Below are 21,811 nucleotides of genomic sequence, written 5' to 3'. Positions count from 1 at the left end.
CCCCCCTCCCCTCTAGAACCCTCAGTTTGTTTTTCAGAGTCCATTGTCTCTCATGGTTCGTCTCCCCCTCCGATTTCCCCCCCTAAGGTGTGTTTGTTTTTAATTGGCTAGGAGCCCTGATTTCTTACTTAGGCCTATGATCTATCATTTTATTTATTTTTAAAGATTTTATTTATTTATTTATTTGAGAGAGAGAGAGCACGAGCAGGGGGAGGAGCAGAGGGAGAAGCACACTCCCCACTGAGCAGGGGAGCCAGACCCGAGGCTTGATTCCAGGACCCGGAGATCATGACCTGAGCCAAAGGCAGACACTTAACCAACTGAGCCACCCAGGCACCCCTGTAATCTATCATTTTACATACTTTAAGTCATCATTTTACAATTTGAGGGAATTCTGGTAAATATTTACATTTATAAAACTATAATATCTTTTGATTATTTTTGGTAACTTACTGGCTTGAAGACAACTTGCTCACTTGTTGAACTTACTGTAAAATAGTTATATGGTAGTATCAGTTTTTTATTTTTAGAAAATGTAAGTCATGGGGTGCCTGGGTGGCTCAGTCGTTAAGCATCTGCCTTCGGCTCAGGTCATGATCCCGGGGTCCTGGGATCGAGCCCCGTATCTGGCTCCCTGCTCTGCGGGAGGCCTGCTTCTTCCTCTCCCACTTCCCCTGCTTATGTTCCCTCTCTAGCTGTGTCTCTCTGTCAAATAAATAAATAAAATCTTTAAAAAAAAAAAAACAGAAAATGTAAGTCATAATATCGGAAGACATGGAACCTTCATATTTTTATAGAGTCAAAATAGCACTGTCTAGTCATGAAGCAAAATGATTATTTTCTGGTCCCTTCAGTCAGCAAATCAGTAGTTAAGCTATTCTAGGTACTGGGAAAGCAAATGGTTGTGTTTATGGTATTGGTATGAGGGGTTTAAACTTTTGTTGAAGACTTAAATGATTACTACCCTTTTTAAAATACCAACTTAGTATTTGACAGATGTGAATGTTAGCAATTGGACATCCATCATTAACATGTTTGGGTTTTTTTAATATAGAAAGGATGTAACATATAGATTCTTTCATACTGTGAAAAGCTACAAAAACAATGAAGACATTCTTTATGTATATTTGGAAGAGGGCAAGAAGTGAGATATTCCTTGTTTGTTTCTCTAAACTAAGCAAATACGTATTTTCATGTTGTCATTTTATCCTATTTCTTAGAGTTAGAAATAAGAAGACGGGAGGACGAGTACAGATTTACAAGTAAGTGACCTCTCCTCAGGTGTTCCTCTGTAATAATTCTTCCTTTTGAGATTTAACTCAGTGAAGTATGTCAGCAGTAGTAATGGTAGACATGTATTTGCTCATGTATTACCAAGAAAGATACTGTATGTTATATGAACATGTTTATGATACATGGTATATATATAACTTTGGAACAGATTTTCATAGCTAATTTGTGTAGTTTGTATATGTTGAGTTACTTCAGATATTTGATTTTATCTTTTCTGTTGTGATATTTCTTTCTTTCTTTTTTTTTTTTTTTATAGATTTTATTTATTTATTTGACACAGAGAGACACAGCAATTGAGGGAACACAAGCAGGGGGAGTGGGAGAGGGAGAAGCAGGCTTCCTGTGGAGCAGGGAGCCCGACGCGGGGCTCGATCCCAGGACGCTGGGATCATGACATGAGCCGAAGGCAGACGCCCAACGACTGAGCCACCCAGGCGTCCCCTGTTGTGATATTTCTTAAAGCGTAATGCAGAGAAATAAAATCTGTATAGTTTTTCTCTATAAATATAGATCTGCATGCATATTAACAGGAATTGTATTTTTTTTTTTTTTTAAATCTGTAGCTTGCGGGTGCCTAGGTGGCTCAGTTGGTTAAGCGACTGCCTTCGGCTCAGGTCATGATCCTGGAGTCCCTGGATCGAGTCCCGCATCGGGCTCCCTGCTCAGCAGGGAGTCTGCTTCTCCCTCTGACCCTCCCCCCTCTCATGTGCTCGCTCTCTCTCATTCTCTCTCTCTCAAATAAATAAAATCTTTAAAAAACAAAAAAAAATCTGTAGCTTGCTATTTTATCTTTTTTCCCCTATACAATTAGTGGCCTGCTTATATGTGACAGAAATTTTTGGAGAGGTAGGTTAGGTTATCTTTTAGCTTCCCTTTATCCGAAACACTTTTTTTTGGTGTTTATGAAACTTGGTATAGCCTTGCAAATTATGAATAAGCCCCAACTCACTGTTTCCAGCCTTGGATTGCCCCTATAAGCATCAGATGATCTGATGGGAGGGTGTGGAAGGACCTGATATCCTAAGGATTGTGGCCATTCTGATGTCTTGCATCCATTCCCATTATGTAGTTGTTGCACAGATGGTAAAGGTTCATAAAAAGATTCACACCGCCTTTAGTTTCAGTAATTAAATAAATGAATTACTGAATAAATAATTCAGTAATTAAAATAAATTCAGTAATTAAAATAACGAACAGATAATAGATAAACCCCAGTGAACACTTCTCACTTATAAGTTTGGTACTTTCACATTTGCCTTTGAACCAAGATACATTATTTTTTAAATTAAATAATTGATTTAGAGAGCACAAATGACCCAGGGAGAGGGGCAGAAGGAGAGGGAGAGAGAATTTCCACACCTAGCACAGCCTGATGAGGGGGTCGATCTCATGACCCTGAGATCATGACCTGAGCCAAAATCAAGAGTCAGACACTTGACTGAGCCACCTAGCTGCCCCTGAACCAAGATATATTATATAGCTATTATTTGAAGTATACTATATATGCAGGATGAGCCATGAGAACATGACTAGTTTACCAACTCTGGCATGAGAGCTATTACATGTAATAAAATTGTATTATCTCTAGTTACACTTAAATTTTATGGAAATAATGATTATATCATGCATGGTAGAGGGGCGCCTGGCTGGCTTAGTCGGTTAAGCATCTGCCTTCAGCTCAGGTCATGATCTGGGATCCAGCCCCACATCAGGCTCCCTGCTCAGTGGGGAGTCTGCTTCTCCCTCTGCCCCTCACTCTGCTCTCACGCCCTCTCTCTCGCTCTCTCAAACAAATAAAATCTTTAGATACAATGCAGTAGAATTAGATTATATATAAGAATATAAGATCTAGGGACGCCTGGGTGGCTCAGTCGGTTGAGCGTCTGCCTTCGGCTGAGGTCGTGATCCCAGGGTCCTGGGATTGAGTCCCACATCGGGCTCCTTGCTCAGCAGGGGGCCTGCTCCTTCCTCTGTCTCCTACTCCCCCTGGTTGTGCTTTCTGTGTCTCTGACAAATTAATAAAATCTTTAAAAAAAATAAAGAATATAAGATCTAAATAAACCCATGTATAATTTATATTTTCTAATCCAAAAATATAATCAGTTGTGCTGTCAATACTATATTCAAGGGGTGCCTGGGTGGCGCAGTCAGTTAAGTATCTGACTTCAGCTCAGGTCATGATCTCAGGGTCCTGAGATCAAGCCCTGCATTGGGCTCCCTGCTCAGCAGAGAGCCTGCTTCTCCCTCTCCCTCTCTCTCTCCCCCTACTTAGCTCTCTCTCGCAATCTCTCAAATAAATAAAGAAAATCCTTTAAAAAATACTATATTCATAAATTTGGACAGATAGCTAGTGAAACTAGTATGAATTAGTAAAGAAAAATCTATAGTGAATATTTTGAAAGATATATATGTAGTGATTTAATGTAACTTAAATGGTAACAGATAACACTTATTAGGTAAAACCAATTTGTAATTATATATATTGATTGACTTAAAGTAATATTTTGAAAGCTTAAATAGAATTTATTTTCATGTATAGTTTCATCTTGTCCGATGTGGGGTTTTAGATTCTAAAGTTAGGGCATTAGGCCAAAATGATGCATAATCGAAATATTCTTTAAAGTTTTTTTTAGAAATCACATGTCAGAGATCAACGTACTACTCTCAGACTGGTGGGTTTTTTTCCCATCATTGGACCATGTTTTTCTTCAGTTGAGCACCACATGAAACAACTGGCTTGCATTTGGGCTATGTTATATAAATACTTAAACATTAGGGAAATAGCAATACTGATAGCAAATTCTTTTATAACATTTATAAAACTCTGCCAAGCACAGTTCTAAGTGTTTTACATATTTTAACTGATTTAATCTTCTTAAAACCTGTGAGACAGAAACTATTATTTTCACACCCATTTTATAGATAAGAAAACAAAGTGCAGAAATTTTAAGTAATTTGTCCAGGGCCACATGGCTGATGAGCTCCGTACACTAGTCTGCTCACTCATTATAGAGAGCTGCTCATGCATTGAGAGAGATGCAGAAACAGACTGAAAGGACAGGTGAGTTAGCTCAAATTTACTCTGGAGCATATTTTCATGAAATGGAATGACAGGGACGCCTGGGTGGTTCAGTCAGTTAAGTGTCTGCCTTCGGCTCAGGTCATGATCCCAAGGTCCTGGGATCAAGTCCTTCATCAGGGCTCTTTGCTCAGCACCGAGCCTGCTTCTCCCTCTGTCCCTCCCCCAACTTGTGCGCTCTCTCTCTCTCTCTGATAAATAAATAAAATCTTAAAAAAAAAGAAACGGAATGACAAACATGCACTATTTAAATTATTCCTCTTTTTGTTTTTTTTTTTCAATGATTTTTATTTATTTGACAGAGAGAGTACAACCAGGGGGAATGGCAGAGGGAGATGGAGAAGCAGGCCCCTGGCTGAGCGGGGAGCCCCATGCGGGGCTTGATCCTGTGACCCCAGGATCATGACCCGAGTGGAAGGCAGACAGTTAACCCACTGAGCCACCGAGGTGCCCACAAATTATTCCTCTTTTTAAAATTTAAATTAGGGGCGCCTGGGTGGCTCAATCGTTGGGCGTCTGCCTTCGGCTCAGGTCATGATCCCAGGGTCCTGGGATTGAGCCCCACATCAGGCTCCCTGCTCTGCGGAGAGCCTGCTTCTCCCTCTCCCACTCCCCCTGCTTGTGTTCCCTCTCTCGCTGCGTCTCTCTCTGTCAAATAAATAAATAAAATCTTAAAAAATAAAATAAAATTTAAATTAAATTGGGGTGCCTGGGTGGCTCAGTTGGTTAAGCAACTGCCTTTGGCTCAGGTCATGATCCTGGGGTCCTGGGATTGAGCCCCACATCAGGCTCCTTGCTCAGCAGGGAGCCTGCTTATCCCCCTCCCTCTACCTGCTACTCTACCAGCTTGTGTTCTTTCTGTCAAATAAATAAATAAAAAATCTTTTAAAAAATTTCTAAAATTTAAATTAGGGGCGCCTGGGTGCCTCAGTCATTAAGTATCTGCCTTCAGCTCAGGTCATGATCCCAGGGTCCTGGGATCGAGCCCCACATCAGGCTGCGTGCTCTGTGGGAAGCCTGCTTCTCCCTCTCCCACTCCCCCTGCTTGTGTTCCCTCTCGTTGTGTCTCTCTCTGTCAAATAAATAAATAAAATCTTAAAAAATAAAATAAAATTTAAATTAAATTGGGGTGCCTGGATGGCTCAGTGGGTTAAGCGTCTGCCTTCACTTCAGGTCATAATCCCAGGGTCCTGGGATCAAGCCACGCATCAGGCTCCCTGATCAGCGAGGGGGGGGTGTGGGGGGGTTCTATTTCTCTCTCTCCCCCTGCCTCTCACCCCACTTGTGTGCGCACATGCGTGCTCTCTCTCTCTCAAATAAAATCTTTAAAAATTTTTAACTTAAATCATCGCTTAAGTTAAATACATTTATTCTGTGACTCCACTCTAGTTAATATGCTTCTTGCGATTTTGTTCCAATTAGTCACCTAAATAATTTTTCCCATTGGGCCAGCCTACACTCAAGCCTAAGCTCCATCCTATATTGTCACAATTTCTAACTAGATTTTGCTGAAAAAAAAGAAATTTTCGTTTACTAGGGACAACTAACTAAACTTGTGTAGGAGACAGCATTTTTTTCCCTGATGTGGATCAAAATGAGGCACAGCATTGTGAATTATTCAGTAATAATTAACCCTCAGATATAGCACAATTCAAATTAAAATGTTAATTGAATTCCTATTTCTTAAAAAAAAAGATTTATTTATTTATTTATTTGAGAGAGAGAACAAGAATGAGAGGGAGAGAGAATCTGAAACAGACTCCCTACTGAGTGCAGAGCCCCATGCGTGGCTCAACTGCAAGAGTCTGGCATTTTACCGACTGAGCCACCCAGGCACCCCTTCAGTGCCTAATTTTGATGACTAGAATAACTGTTTACTTGAACTGTGACCCTAAGATAATTGAAAGTGCCAGCCAGATGGAATAGGACCATAATAATAGTTTTATCTGCTGAACATCTATCTTTTGGTTTGATTAAAATAGTAATGCATTGAGAAGTACTGGTAGTCTTTTTTTTTTTTTTTTTAAGATTTATTTGAGAGAGAGTGCAAGCATGTACGTGAGTTGGGGGGGGGTGCAGAGGGGGAGAGAATCCTCAAGCAGGCTCCCCGCTGAGCGCAGAACCTGAGGTGGGGGGGCGATGCCAGGACCCTGAGATGATGACCTGAGCTGAAATCAAGAGTTGGCCGCTCAACCGTCTGAGCCACCCAGGTGCCCCGGAAGTACTGATATTCTTAACCCATTTATTAGAAACAAACTAAAAATAAATCCAGAAAACATAAATAGGATAAGAACACAGATACCTCAAATGCTGAAAACCAGGAGCAATATGGATTTACGCATCTGGATAATTGAAAAGACTATTGGAATTCTTTCCTTCAGCTGAGAGAGTGAGAACAAAGTTTTGTTTTTAGGCACCCAGTTGATACAATAATAGTTCACCAGCAGTATCATTCCCATCTAGCTAAGCACTGTGTCCCTAATAAAGGGACTGAAAAGAGCCATTTGGGATCCTATAAAATCAAAAATTTCAGATAGCGCCAAGGAGTCTTACCATATTTGGTTTCTCTGGTAGACTCACAGAATCATTTTTAGATGTGAAAGAGACTGTAGACGTCATAGGTCTTGATATTTTCACTTAATAAGTAAGGAAGCAGGCCCAGTAAAGTTAAGCGATTTGCCATGGTCCTACAACTACACAGTGACAGAAAAAGACTAGAACCCAGGTTCTCTATTTCTCCGTTCTAGTCTTGGTTCTGTTACTGTGCTTAGTGTTTTTCCCTTTCCCTATAGTCCTGCTTCATTTGTACTGAAAAAATCTATATGCATTTGTTTGTCTTTTAAGGTGTCTCCAAATCAATTGCATTTTATTCTTCTACCTTCCACCTTGTGTTTGAAATTGATAGGACAGGTATTACTGGCATTTTATAGGTTAGGAAACAGAAACAAAGTTTCTATGACTTGCCCAAGATCATACAGCTATTTAGACACAATGGAAAGACCAGAGCTAAAGCTTTGTTACACCCAGCACTGTTCTCTTTTCCTTATACTGCTTTCCCTTAAGTGAAAGGGCATTCCTCATACAGATTTACATAAATGAGGAGGGTGAAAAGAATCCATTTACTTTGCTTGAGGTTCCCTGAAAAATCGTATGTTGTACATTTGTTACTAGATAATTTGAAGTTTTCTTTTTAGGTAAGACAGAATGTCAAAATATTTAAGTTTTTCTAAATATGTGATTAGTCTTAGATTTAGGGTTCTATTGGCATTTTTTCAAGTAAAATCAAATGAAGCTCTAATAATTTCTTTGGCATTCTTTCAGAATTGCTTCAGATCGCCGGAATTAGTCCACATGGTAATGCTTTAGGAGCATCAATGCAGCAACAGGTAAATCAACAAATACCTCAGGAAAAACGAGGAGGTGAAGTGTTGGATTCTTCCCATGATGACATAAAACTTGAAAAGAGTAATATTTTGCTGCTTGGACCAACTGGGTCAGGTAAATAACTTCCTGAAAAAATTACTCATTTAAAAAAAAAAAATAGAAGATAAATGGTCTGTAACCTCTGTCTTGTGATTGGGGGATTCTGGCTCTTGAGAAGAAAATCTAAGGCCAATCTTAGGGATACATTAGCAGTATTTCTGCATAGGCTTCAAGCTGAATTTGAGGAGTTGATATTGCCCTTTAGGTCAATCCCTAACATTTTTTTTTTTTTTTTTAAGATTTATTTATTTTAGGGAGAGTGCATGCATGTGCATATGAACAGGGGGAGGGGCAGAGGGAGAGGAAGAAGAGTACTCAAGAAAACTCCTTACTGAGTGCAGGACCTGACGTGGTTTTGATCCAGATCCCAGGACCCTGAGATCATGACCCGAGCCAAAATCAAGAGTCAGAAGCCCAACTGACTGAGCCACCCAGGCGCCCCCAATCCCTAACTTCTTAATGGGAGTAATAAGAATAACATACCATTAAAACTAAATAATAGTAAAGATGTACAAATAATTTTTTATTATATACTAGTTTTAGTTTATTTTACATTTTTGTAGACAAATTGTATATCAACATATTTTTAGTAAACTTTTAGTTGCTGTTTCTATTTGTAGGTAAAACTCTGCTGGCACAAACTCTAGCTAAATGCCTTGATGTCCCTTTTGCTATCTGTGACTGTACAACTTTGACTCAGGCTGGATATGTAGGTGAAGATATTGAATCTGTGATTGCCAAACTGCTCCAAGATGCCAATTACAATGTAGAAAAAGCACAACAAGGTATGTTTTCAGTACAGCTTGTCTATCCCCAGATGTAGTCTATTGGAGAAGCAGTCTAATATTAAGAAATACTATAATTCTTGTTGTGTCAAGGAGTAAAATTCTGTAATTGTATAATGATAGCTATGTTAAACATTTTCTAGCATACTAAGGGCCACAAAGTTTGCTTTGCCTTATTGTTGTAAGATGGCTACTAGGGTGAAAACAGGCCACATTACTATTCCATTAGATCCTTAATGCTATCATTGTTTTTCCTGTTCTGACTCCCCTCTAGACTCCTAATCCTGGGGTGGGGTAGGAGAGGGGGCAAGGACAAGGGTGGGAGAGTGCAGGATGAATCTAGAAACAGATTAGCTTATTGACCTCCAGGATGTCATAGATTCTGCATTTCTCCTCTCCCCACCTATCATCTGTCCTTGTTTACATGAAGAGCTTGACAGCTGCCTGTCCAAATCCTTTAAGACAAGAGTATATAGATGGGAAAGAGTAATCTAAAGTTTTGCTAGTACCAGCACTGCATACACCTCATGCTTCCCACCTATGCCTCTATCTCAGCTTCCTAGAATAAAGAACCTGAAAACATTAGTGGGGTAGGTTAACTAACGTCAGAGAGAATTGGTTATCATACCCAAGTGATACTCTATAAAATGGATTATAAAACATTTACACTAAATTAGGAATGGGAGAGACAGCAGTGTATTTTTATGAAATTAAGCTTTGTATATGTTAAGTGTGAAAGATTGAATAACCTTGCTCTCTAGCTACCTAGTCTTTTAAAACTGAGGTTATCTTCTGTATATCTTTTTCATATTATAAATAGAATCCTCCTTAAATTATAGGAATTGTCTTTCTGGATGAAGTAGATAAGATTGGCAGTGTGCCAGGCATTCATCAGTTACGGGATGTAGGTGGAGAAGGCGTTCAGCAAGTAAGCAGTTGAATATTTTGTTCAAGCCCACTAAAAGGAAGGGAACACATCAACCTCCCAAATATTGTACGTTTGGTTTCACATTCAATTAGATTCTGTTTTGTTTATTTCTCCCACCCCAAACTCCACATACCATTTTAATGTAGTTCAGATCCTAAGAGAAAGCTGTTGGTGATTTTAAGTACCAAATTACCTTTCTTAGGAAATTAAAAATATTTGAAAGGATAGAAAAAAATGAAATTTGATTTTTGTTGATTTTATTCTTTTGAGGCCCAGTTAAACATTTCTAGAAGACCCTTGAGAGTTCTGGTTCTAACTAGACATAAATGAAGTATGTACATGTATCTTATTCTTTTCACTTAGATAATAGGATAAAATAGATAAAATCGTGTTTCATTCTATGTAGAATGATAATTGAAGTCTTAATGCTCTATTGGCCAACTTGACTTTTTATTGGTAACGAATTATGATATAAAATACAGGATAAGGAAAATTGCTTTCATTTAATTTTGACCAAGACATAGAGAGGTCACACTTACAAAATGTGCTAGGTAATTTTTTTATAAAAGCATCTCAAAATACAGGTAGTCTCAAAGTTTATCAACTATTCAAATTTTGAATGTTCCCACCATGGTTGGCTACCATCTTACAGAGTCATAATTCTGTCTTTAGGTCAGAATTATGTCTTTACCATCAAAAGCAACCTTTCACATTGACTATTTCCAGAGTGCATCAGGAATCTGTAACTATTCCAAATAAATTTACAAATTATTAATATGATAGTGCATTAGATTTTCATGTTAGTTGTAGAAATGTGGGAGTTTTCTTTAATTACGCTCATTGACTATACCACACATTTTTTTCCCCTTTGAATCCCATTTTCTAAAGTATAATAAATAATACACTTACACAATGATGCTATAAATCATTTGTTCTTCATTTAGGGGTTATTAAAACTACTAGAAGGCACGATAGTTAATGTTCCAGAAAAGAATTCCCGCAAGTTACGTGGAGAAACAGTACAAGTTGATACAACAAACATCCTGTTTGTTGCCTCTGGTGCTTTCAATGGCTTAGACAGAATCATCAGCAGGAGGAAAAATGAAAAGGTGAGTTTTTCTGAAGTGTTATAGAGTAGAGCACATTTGAAGTTATAGAGGATGGATGGTCAGTTTCTGTTCTCATACCTGCTGGCTGCCAGTTGTGGATTTTTTTTTTTTTTTATTCTTATGTTAATTCCAGTTGTGGATTTTTAAGAGTTAGGTTTTCTTAGAGCATACCAGAAATATATTCCTAGGTTTTGTCTTTTTTTTTAAATTTCAGAGTGGTAAATTGAAAGATTTCTCAAGATCATCTATTTAAAGGGCATTTTTAAAGTGTAACTTGATTATTTCGGTTTTATATTTTATCTGAGGAGTTCTTTTATAATTTGAGGTAGCTGCATCACATCAGTAAAATTTCTATTCAGGCCTTTTGCCCAATTCACCAGATCCTTATAAAGAGCTAGTCTTATCGTAGATCACCTCAGACAATCACAAAACAAGGGGACCAGTTTGGGGGTTGGGGTAGGGTTGTGATCCCACTTAGTTTTATAGATTTTTTTTAAACATTCTTGATTTTAACTTAAATAGCCTTGATTTTAACTGGAACTTACTTCTTCATATCTGCAAGGTACATGCCCAGTACCTATTTGTTGATTACAATAAAATGTAATGTCAGCACAGTGTCAAGAAGCCCAAAACACACCAGTATTTTCCATGTTTTTGTGTTTTACATAATAGCCACAAATGATTTCTTTTATATAACATAGTATTCTATCTAAAAAAATATAGATCAACTCTGCTGCACTGTTTGCTTTAAGTCTCCTAGGCTTTGTACCCACTAGATTAAATAGCAGTTTATTATCAGTAAAAAAATAATACTGCTAATGGGATGGTTGCCTGTGGTAGTTCCTTTGGATAGCCTATATGAGAAAACACCTTTGTACGAATACTGACTGGGCCATATAATGCTGTTACTCCTTAGTACCAGGCCTTACTCAGCATGGATAAAGTTAGATTTTAATTTTTCATATTAGTTAATTTATGTTATTCCTGCTTTTGAAATTTTGCATGAATTAGCCTAACAAATTAGAAAGAAGAAATTATTTCTTTGTATGTGAGAGAGTGTGGGGGGAGGGAGGTAACTTTATATTCAAAATTCTGGGGGCACCTGGCTGGCTCAGTTCTAGAGCATACAACTTTTAATCTTGGGATCAAGAGTTTGAGCTCCACATTGGGTGTAAAATTTACTTAAAGAAATTCTGTAACCAAAGACAAGGACCATGTTCTGATACTTACTTAAAATTACTGCTTCCAAAAAGAATTTGAAGCTAGGAACATGTAGAAAAAAACAGTTAAAAGTAACGTCAAAAAAGAGATCAGAAACATGTAGAAGGCAGGTTTAGGTCCTAGGTCATTTGAACTTCTTAATGAAAAGTAGGGAGAAATCATGGGCTCTAGTATTACCTGAAAGGGGAAGCGTATGAGGTCTTTAGGAGAGACATTAAAAAAGAGTTTGTCATGTAGATCTTTATGGAAAAGAGACAGAGAGATACGAGAGTCTTCAACAGTGATTTTATAGAGGATTAAATACATCCATGTGGCTGTTGTTTTTATCAGCCCTTGTTGGAAGCCAGGGGTACAATATTAAATAATACACCTATGTTCCAACCATATCAGACTGCTTGCACTCCTAAGTTTTATTCCTCTTGCCTTTGCTCATGCCCTCCCCTACTTCAGTCCAGTTGGCAAATCTATGTTCATCTTTTAAGACTTGGTGAAGCTTTCTTGATCACCTCCTACCCTCCCTCCCCAGTATGTGCCTCTTTCCCTCCTTTCTACTGCTACAATTTCCTGGACGGTTGTCCTTCATTGCACCTATGATACTTTAATTCCTTCATGGGTTCTCACTCTAAATAAGCCCCTTTAGGGTAATGGCTGTCTTCAGGTTTGTGTTTCCAGTGTTTTATGATAATGCTTTGTAAATGTTTATATATATTACATAAAATAAATATACTTTTAATTATATATGCTTATATATATAATAAATGCTTACTAATGTTTAAATTATTGAATGGAAGATATTTTTCTTCCTGATACACTATTCATGTATACAGCTTAGAGAAACAGAGGGATGAATTTTTAACTTAGACTATTTTCTTACATACCATGAGCTTCTCTTTTCAACAGAAGCTGTATGACATATCAAAATTAAACTTTCTGACAATTGCCTGGAGTATAGTTCTTTTATACTGACTGAAGCAAGAGCCATACACCTTAGATACCCAACCTTTTTTTTTTTTAAACAATGGGTATGTGTGTGTGTGTGTGTGTGTGTGTGTGTGTTTAAAGATTTTATTTTTTAAGTAATCTTAAAATTTAAGTAACTTAAAATTTTAAGTAATCTCTACATCCAGAACTCACAACCCCGAGATCAAAAGTCGCATGCTCCACCAACTGACCCACAGTCAGGCTCCCCGATACCCAGACTTTTGCAGCAAAGTTAGCCTTCTTGTTTAATGTCATTCTTACATGTTTTTTATAAAATTAGAATTATTCTAACTCATAGGTTGACATGTGCAACCTCAAATCATGATTTTAATAGAATTCTTAGCAGTGACTTAAGACACTTGTGCATAATTTCCTTATAAGGCACCTTGTTGCATAGGCACTGCTACTATTTACAATGTTAGAAAATTAATTTTGGTTACAAAATAATTACTGGTCTCCATTTTAACAGTTCTTACACATTTTAGGACCCACACTAGTCTAGAGGTCTCTGAAAAATCCTACAGCATCATCATTGAGTTCTAAGGGACCTCCCTTCATAGTTTTTACCCATCTACTTTTTTTTTTCACTGTTCAAAATTTATTTGGTATTTTAGTTGGTATGACACTTAGGATAGTTGGTTGCATTGTCTTTTTACATTATATGGCCATGTATACTATATTCTGACATATATGGTACACAAAATAAAGGTCCTTCAGAACAGTTACGCACTGTACGTGCAATACTGAATTTATACATTGGATCCCAGGACGTGACTGACCGGAAAAGATGGACTAGGCATGTCAGATGTTGGGGGAAGGAACCCGAAGTGACAGAACACACAGTAAACACACGACCGCAGCTCTGCAGTCCTGGCAGTGGTGCCTCTGAGACGGTGGGGCTAACTTACATTAACCAATTTAGGGCTACAAAGACAGGTAGCATCCAGCATCAGGATACAGCTGCAGGGTTTGGTGAAGCATTCCGATTTGGAACTTTAGGAAACGGATGTTTTTTCTTAGGCCATTTTAATATTACTTGAGTAACAGATCAGATAATAAGGACAATATACACAACCTCCAACTAAAATCCTGTTGTAGTCTAGACAGTGAAGTGGTACATTAGAAAACTTTAAAACTGCAGCTCCTTTTGGATCCCCCAAAGTGTATCTGCACTCTTCTTCAAACGGGCCTCCTCCTCAGGAGTCTGAGTCACCTTCACAACATCTGAAATTCCATTCGGTCCCGAGATGCAAGGAACACTAAGGAAGACATCATCTTTAATTCCACAGAGACCCTTAATCATGGTGGAAATTGGATGCACCCGCCTAAGATTCTATCTACTTTTACTAGAATTCATTCTTTGAGAGTTGGTTATTAAATGGTGGTTTAGTTCTCAATTCTAAAGGCAGATAGGCCTGAATTCAAATCCTGACTTTACCACTTACAGCAAGGAGAACTTGGTCAAGGTACTTAACCTTTCGAAGGTCATTTTCTTCATTTGTAAAATATGAATGACAATAGAACTTTCATCTATTGCAAAGGTCACATGAGACATGTATGCAAAGTACTTAATACAATGCAACTTCTTTCTACTATTTTTAATATCTGTCTTTTCTTGGTAGTATCTTGGATTTGGAACACCATCTAATCTGGGAAAAGGCAGAAGGGCAGCAGCTGCTGCAGACCTTGCCAACCGAAGTGGAGAATCAAATACTCACCAAGACATTGAAGAAAAAGATCGATTATTACGTCATGTAGAAGCCAGAGATCTCATTGAATTTGGCATGATTCCTGAGTTTGTGGGACGGTTGCCTGTGGTAGTTCCTTTGCATAGCCTTGATGAGAAAACACTTGTACAGATACTGACTGAGCCACGTAATGCTGTTATTCCTCAGTACCAGGCCTTATTCAGCATGGATAAGGTTAGATTTTTATTTTTCATACTTCATTTTTGGGTTTTTGCCATTGAAACTCTGCATAAATTAGCTTAACAAAAAGCAAAAACAATCCTGCTTATTTGGAATACCAGCCTATTCCTCACTAAATATGGAACTAGGAATCAGGGAAGGCAGATTGTGTTACACTAGACATTTAGGAGTTGGCTTTATTTTTTTCCTAATTAAAATCGTCATTGAAGTTGAAGCCCAAGGATATATGTAGAGGGAAATTAAGCCAGCAGCCTACTCTCAACCCCTTAAGTCGGACACTTAAGGGGTTGTCCTTTCAGCCTTAAAATTTTAAATGCTTTTGTTGCAGCATACTGTGTATACTTTTATATACTTTTGTCTTAAGTTCTCTCACCTTCCACACCTACTTCTCTGTAGTCAGACATCCAATCCCACAAGCACACACATCTGGTCATATAGCTTAGGTTTTGGGTTTTATGAACTTAGTGTCTCTAAATATTAGTTTCCTTCTCTTCATTCTGCTACCACTACCTCAAGCTCCTTTATCATTCTTTACCTTGACCCATGCTTTTGGCTCCTAAAAGGTCTCCCTGTCTCAAGTCTATTTCTGACCACCACCACCAAAATACCATTGTCTTCCATTTTACTTCCAGAATGGATCATTTTTATATTGTTGAACATAGTGCCCAGAAAATAGATTTTAAGTTCTTAATAAATATCTAGTGAAGGAATAAACACAAAGCTAGTTACTCCTCTCAAATCCTTCATTGGTCCCCTTGCTTTGTTTAATGCCCCCACATTGGTGCTCCCTTAGCACCATTGTGCATACACTGCTGTAAATGCTAGTGTGCTAATTTGTCACCACCCAGTAGACTTAAGTTCCTTGAGGGCAAAGATGGTAATTCCTCATTCCATCTCTAGTATATACACACGTAAGGGCCCAATAAGTGTTGAATAAAGTCCTAGAAAGTCCATGTTAATCTAGAAAACCTCTTCAAGGACTAATGACAAACTTGTGATTCAAAATCACAATGAGAACTGTTACTTCTCATAGGCTAATTGACATAAACAAGTGCTTGAAGGCAAGGCTGTAAAGCACCATGAGAGATAATTACCTTACTTAAATTTTACATTTTCTGGAAGTAGAAATTAAATTTGCTTAATACCAAGATCTTGTGAAGTCTGATGTTCCAAAGTATGTTGACTTTTTTTTTTAGTATGTTAATAAAGTATCAATAATTTGAACTCTATTTTGGAATTTGTGGTAATTTAGATTTGTCTAAAGTTTTGCCTTTGTTCTTTAGGATCAGAGGGTTAGTAACACTCTTTAAAATGAGTGATGAGTGTTTTCAAGGAAGAAAGTGATGGCCAAAAAATGCTTTAGTCTGTAAGGGGATAGATTGAGTCAAGACATGAAGATCCTGTGTTTCTAAGTATTAGTGAATCAGTGTACTTAATCTGCTTGAACTTATTTCTTTACCTGTAAAGTTAGGGCATTTGTCCCTTTTTGTTCTACAAAGACTAGGAATGATGGTAGGTAGTAACAGTTAATAGATCAAATGCTATATGGTTATATTAGGAAACTATAATCAGGTATTATCTAAGTTCTCATTTCTTTTTATGTATTTGTAGTGTGAACTGAATGTTACTGAGGATGCTTTGAAAGCTATAGCCAGATTGGCACTAGAACGAAAAACAGGTGCACGAGGTCTTCGGTCCATAATGGTAAGTTGGTGTTATTATACAAAAACTAGATTATTTTCTTGCTCTTGATTTTGCAAATATTAAGCCTCCGTGTTATTTCTTTGGAAATATATCCAGAGAACTGGCCTGGTATTGTTTCTTGTGATTTTTTTTTTTTCCTCCATAGATTATGTTTTTCTTTATTATAAAAAAGGAACTGTAAAGTGTTTGCAACAGGGGCACCTGCATGGCTCAGTCAGTTAAGCATCTGACTCTGGATTTTGGCTCACGTCATGATTTCAGGTTTCCTGCTTAAGATTTTCTCTTTCCCTCTCCCTCCCCGCCTCCTCTCTCTCTCCTCCAATAAGTAAGTAAGTAAGCTTTTGCAACAAAGGACATAATATCATTAAAGAAATAGAGAAAATCAGGATTCTGGGAAGGAGAATTTAGAAAATTTTACTCAGGCCTTTTGACTAACCTCTCCAGAGCACTGTCTCAGAGCCATTGAAATCCTCATTCTTGTCTGTTTGAAATTAAATTGCAGATATCATATTTTTTACCCTTAAATTCTTCACTATGATATGAACTCACTATTCTTTTTTTCTTCTTTTCTTCCCAGAGTGTGAGCGGCGGGGAGGGGCAGAGGGAGAGAAAAATTTTTTTTTTTTAAGATTTTATTTACTTGACAGAGAGAGATATAGCAAGAGAGGGAACACAAGCAGGGGGAGTGGGAGAGGGAGAGGCAAGCTTCCTGTGGAGCAGGGAGCCCGATGCAGGGCTCGATCCCAGGACCCTGGGACCATGACCTGAGCCGAAGGCAGACGCTTAACAACTGAGCCACCCAGGCACCCCAACGGAGAGAGATTCTTAAGCAGGCCCCACACCCCGAGTGGAGCCCCATGCAGGGCTCAATCTCATGACTGAGATCATGACCTGAGCTGAAATCAAGAGTTGGACACTTAACTGAGCCACCCAGGCACCCTGTGAACTCCCTGTTTTTTGTTCTGTTAGAAATTCTAGAGACCCAGCCTATTTTCAGCCATCACCTACTTTCTTCTTTATGGTGTTCTCTCCCCTACTTTCCAGGTCTGGCTGTACAGTGGGTTACTATTTTCCTTTGTGCTCCCAAAGCAAGCACATGTTCCTATTCTCTTTTAAGGATTTCATTGCTAATTATTAATTCTCATCTCAGTAGGACTTTTTGGTTGGAACTACACATTTATCACAGTTTGAGATTATACTCTCTAATGAAGTCCTGGACTTCAGGTGTTACTGATTAAGGACAGATTTATAAGCATGAAAACTACAAGAATAGGTCATATAGTTAACATTTTGAAAGACATTTTATATACTCCCAGTATTTTCCTTAAGATCTGCAGCCCTGTTGAAACAAATGCTTATTTGAAGTCATAGTTCAAAATTGAAGAGTTTGGTAGAGATGGCTTAGGATTAAATCATTTTCAAAGTAAGGATTACCATTTGACCTCTTTGGTAATAGAATATGCCAAGAATTCTGAGTAACACCGGAATCCAGAAGTAGAGTCTTATGTGTGCATGGTGGCCTAAGTAGACAGAGCTACAGATAAATAGCTTTCCCTTACAGATTGAATTCCCTCTGAATTTAGTTAGCAGCTGCTTTAATATGAAGACTATGAGAGCTTTTTATATTGATTTTTTCAACATTCAGTTCCTGGTACAAAATTAGGGATTCAGTAGTATTTGTTGAGTTAATGAATTCGATTGGTGGCCTATTGAATGTAAGTATTTTGTATGTAACTGCAGTTTTCCATATAATTCATTACTTTTTATCTGTTTAGGAAAAGCTGTTACTAGAACCAATGTTTGAAGTTCCTAATTCTGATATTGTATGTGTGGAGGTTGACAAAGAAGTAGTAGAAGGGAAAAAGGAACCAGGATATATCCGGTAAAGTATATTGTCAAGGTTGAACAAATCTAAAACTTAAGATCAGCTCTTTATTGCTATGGTTTATTGGTCTGTTAAAAATTGCATAAGCATCCTTATATTCATAAGAGTGCGGTAATCTCATAAATTTTCTGTAGAAAAAATACTCTAATTTTGATTTATAAAATAATAGTATTTTGTGAGTCTTTGAAAATTGATCTTCTAAATCAGCCTTCCCCTAAGGAAGAAGTATCAAAAGAGACATAGAAGTCATCCAAATGAAGAGATTTAAATGAACTTTGCTGCTAATTCTGTCATTTATGAATGACTTGTTTCATATCTTTCACAAAATTTTCTCTCGGTTGTATCATGTCAGTTGACAGATTGACACATCTTTCACTGCTTCATTTATTTATCCCAGGGGTCAGCAGAGTTTCTTGTGAGGGGCTAGATGAATATTTGAGGGCCTCGCAGTGTGTATTGCAGCTCCTCACCACTGCCCTCAGAGCACAATAGCAGCCGTAGATAATCGTAAATGAGTGAGCATGCCAGTGTTCCATTAAATTGTTATTTAAAAAAACAGGTGATGGGCTTTATTTGACCTGCAGGCTATAGTTTACTGACCCCTGATCTTTTCAATGAATATTTATTATACAGCACTTGACATTAGTGTTACATACCAGAAATTAAATTTCTGTTTTAACTAATTCACAAGGTATGTTATGTTTTATGTTTGCTTATCTTCTGAGATAACTTAGGAGGTAGTTGATTGGTTATTCAGAGACTTAATCTTTTATTGGCTAATGACAATATATGAAAAAATTGTAGTGTTCTGATCATAATTTTGGCTAACTTGAGTCAAGTCAGATTTGGTCAGAAGCTGTTGACTTCTTTACTACAGGTATATGCTAAATGTCAAGCATTTGAGTTTAAATAATAGATTCTACCTTTTTGGCGGAAAAAATGATTTTTTAAGACTTCGCAGTTGAAGCCTTGTCAATTTATTTCAGTAATAAATTTGTTAAGGAAAATATTGGGAAAATTACTCAAAATTTCTTAAATTTTCTCAAAATTTCTCAAAAACTCTTAGTTATGCGATCTCAGTGTTTCTTGTTTTTCACCACTAAGCAATGTGAGTATTAAAGTGCTCTTAATATTTTCATTTTTAGTGTGTTTTTCTAGCTAGATGGATTAATTTATCATTTTGAGTCTAGAAATCATGTTTACCCCTAATTTTTATTTAAAAAAAAACCAAAACCTAATGGCTTTTTATGATAGGGCTCCAACGAAAGAATCCTCTGAAGAAGAGTATGACTCTGGAGTTGAAGAAGAAGGATGGCCTCGCCAGGCAGATGCAGCAAACAGCTAAACTGTCAGACTTCTGTCCTGTATATAAAACTTTTCCTTCTTTTGTTTATGATCATAACTGTTTCTGCAGTCTGACATTAAAAGCATTGGATCTATCTTGGATATCGTACATGGTCAAAAGCCTTTAGGATGTAAAAATCAGATCATGTATATTACGTAACATCACATTGATTTATACAGAGGACATTATGTGGACTTTAATGATACAGTGTTCAGAGATAAAATGTACATTATTTTGGTTCAGTTTTTTAAAAATATGCTTTAACAAAATTCTTAGGAGTTCCTTTAAGCAATGCAAGTGTTGCAATAACTGGATTTTACAATAATGTTACTCTACAAATGGGAAAATAAATTCTTTAAAATTAAAATCAGGATACCATTTTTTAGTTTAACCTTTTTCTACCCATATCTGTTACCTGAAAATATTGGAATTTTATTCATCTTAAAAATTGGAATATGTGGGTCTCCAAGTAGTTAAAAATTTCATGGAAAAAGTACCCTGAAGAACCATATTTTGCTGATTTATTTAGCTATGTTCCTAGTCTTATCTGCTAATGCATGATATCAACTTCCCAATTGATACTATAGAAAAGGCCATTCCCTTGCTGATTTGTCTGATTTATTTTCCATCCTTGATCCATTTTAGTACGATGAGCATGGCAGATGGAATTGACGTCTGCCTTAAATCTTCAGGAAAAGATCATCTAATTCTAAAAGTAGCATGCAGCATCATAGTAATGGCCATGTGCTAAACTACCCTGCACTTACCTAAAGTGCTGAGCTAGTTTTATTTTGGTTTTTTTGGTGCTGGATATCTGTCTAATTCCTTGGTGTTGTAGAACATTGAAGAAAATCTATGCTTTGCTCTCAGCAGAAATGAATGTGTTCACACTAAAATTTAAGTTACTAACCTCCATTATAAAACAAAACTAAACAGTAGGGGAAATTTGGAGGGGCTTAACAATGAAAGTTATTTCATTTGATTTTATAAATATTAAAGTATTTGGGTGCCTTTTAAGCTTAATGATGATACAAGTTTCTGTACTGTGTGTTCAGTTCAACCTCATTTGAAATTGTTTAAATCGAAGTACATTTAAATACTTGTTTCCGTTATTTGGTTTATAGACTCTTGAGTTTTCCTTTTACCCCCTTTTTCTTAGGAAAAGAACTTTAAGCTATTAGCAAATTCTAAATCCTATTGATGAAAAATTGGGCTTTCTATGATATAATGAGAGATGTGAGATATCTATTTATGGCTGGGTAGGACCAGAAATGCACTTCTGCAGAGTGATTAAGCCTGGTTGCTATAAAATGGAACAGAAGCAGGTATCCTTTTTAGTCTCTGTTAATGGTTACAGTTCTTTTCAGGAAGTCTTTCATATTATAACTCTTCATTATCTTTCTCTTATAGCGTCATCATTTTCCTTTTTGTAGAGTGAAAATTGGAGTAGCTACTAAATATATTAAGGGTAATCCTCCAGAAATGGACTGGGAGACATTTTAGTCACAACAACTTATATTTGGTTTTGGAAGTTGTTAACAAAGCATAATTGATGTTTTTAAATCAAACAGAGTATAACTACAATTTGTATCTTGAAACTTATGTTTTGGCATTTGAATAAAACAAAAGTACTAAATGAAAGCCAGTGTGGTGGTATATCCATATGCAGTGCCATTTTTTTTTTTTTTTAAAGATTTTATTTATTTATTTGAGAGAGCGAGAATGAGAGAGAGTACATGAGAGGGGGGAGAGTCAGAGGGAGAAGCAGGCTCCTCGCTGAGCAGGGAGCCCGATGCGGGACTCGATCCCGGGACTCCAGGATCATGACCTGAGCCGAAGGCAGTCGCTCAACCAACTGAGCCACCCAGGCGCCCTGCAGTGCCATTTTTAAAAGGATACAGTTATCATGAGCTGCTTTGTTCTACTGATTGGTTAATCCTTGGCACTTTCATATATCTCTAATAAATGCTACTAGTTGTATATTCCACAGACAAAGTTCTGTTATTAAAGTTTATGTTAAACATTTATTGAGAACCTGCACTTAAATGTCCTGCATGGGCCCCACACTAG

The 21,811-nt window shown here is 37.3% G+C and overlaps 1 protein-coding gene across 1 annotated transcript in view; it reads left to right on the top strand.

Annotated features, from left to right (window-relative positions):
• Positions 1–21,382, top strand: part of CLPX (caseinolytic mitochondrial matrix peptidase chaperone subunit X) — a 46,207-nt gene extending 24,825 nt beyond the window's left edge. Inside the window, exons 6-14 of the mRNA XM_081831260.1 lie at positions 1,221–1,262; positions 7,694–7,870; positions 8,476–8,640; positions 9,480–9,568; positions 10,513–10,677; positions 14,502–14,801; positions 16,419–16,511; positions 18,287–18,393; positions 19,651–21,382. Of these exons, the coding sequence (XP_081687386.1) occupies positions 1,221–1,262; positions 7,694–7,870; positions 8,476–8,640; positions 9,480–9,568; positions 10,513–10,677; positions 14,502–14,801; positions 16,419–16,511; positions 18,287–18,393; positions 19,651–19,741 (1,229 nt within the window). The 3' untranslated portion in view covers positions 19,742–21,382. The remainder of the gene's footprint in view (positions 1–1,220; positions 1,263–7,693; positions 7,871–8,475; positions 8,641–9,479; positions 9,569–10,512; positions 10,678–14,501; positions 14,802–16,418; positions 16,512–18,286; positions 18,394–19,650) is intronic.
• The last annotated feature ends 429 nt before the right edge of the window (positions 21,383–21,811 follow it).

Source organism: Leptonychotes weddellii, chromosome 9 (assembly GCF_054177405.1).
Source record: "Leptonychotes weddellii isolate Sample4059 chromosome 9, ASM5417740v2, whole genome shotgun sequence".
In the NCBI taxonomy this organism is placed as follows: domain Eukaryota; kingdom Metazoa; phylum Chordata; class Mammalia; order Carnivora; family Phocidae; genus Leptonychotes; species Leptonychotes weddellii.
The sequence above is the reverse complement of the archived record's forward strand: the minus strand, read 5'-3'. Positions and strand labels throughout refer to the sequence as shown.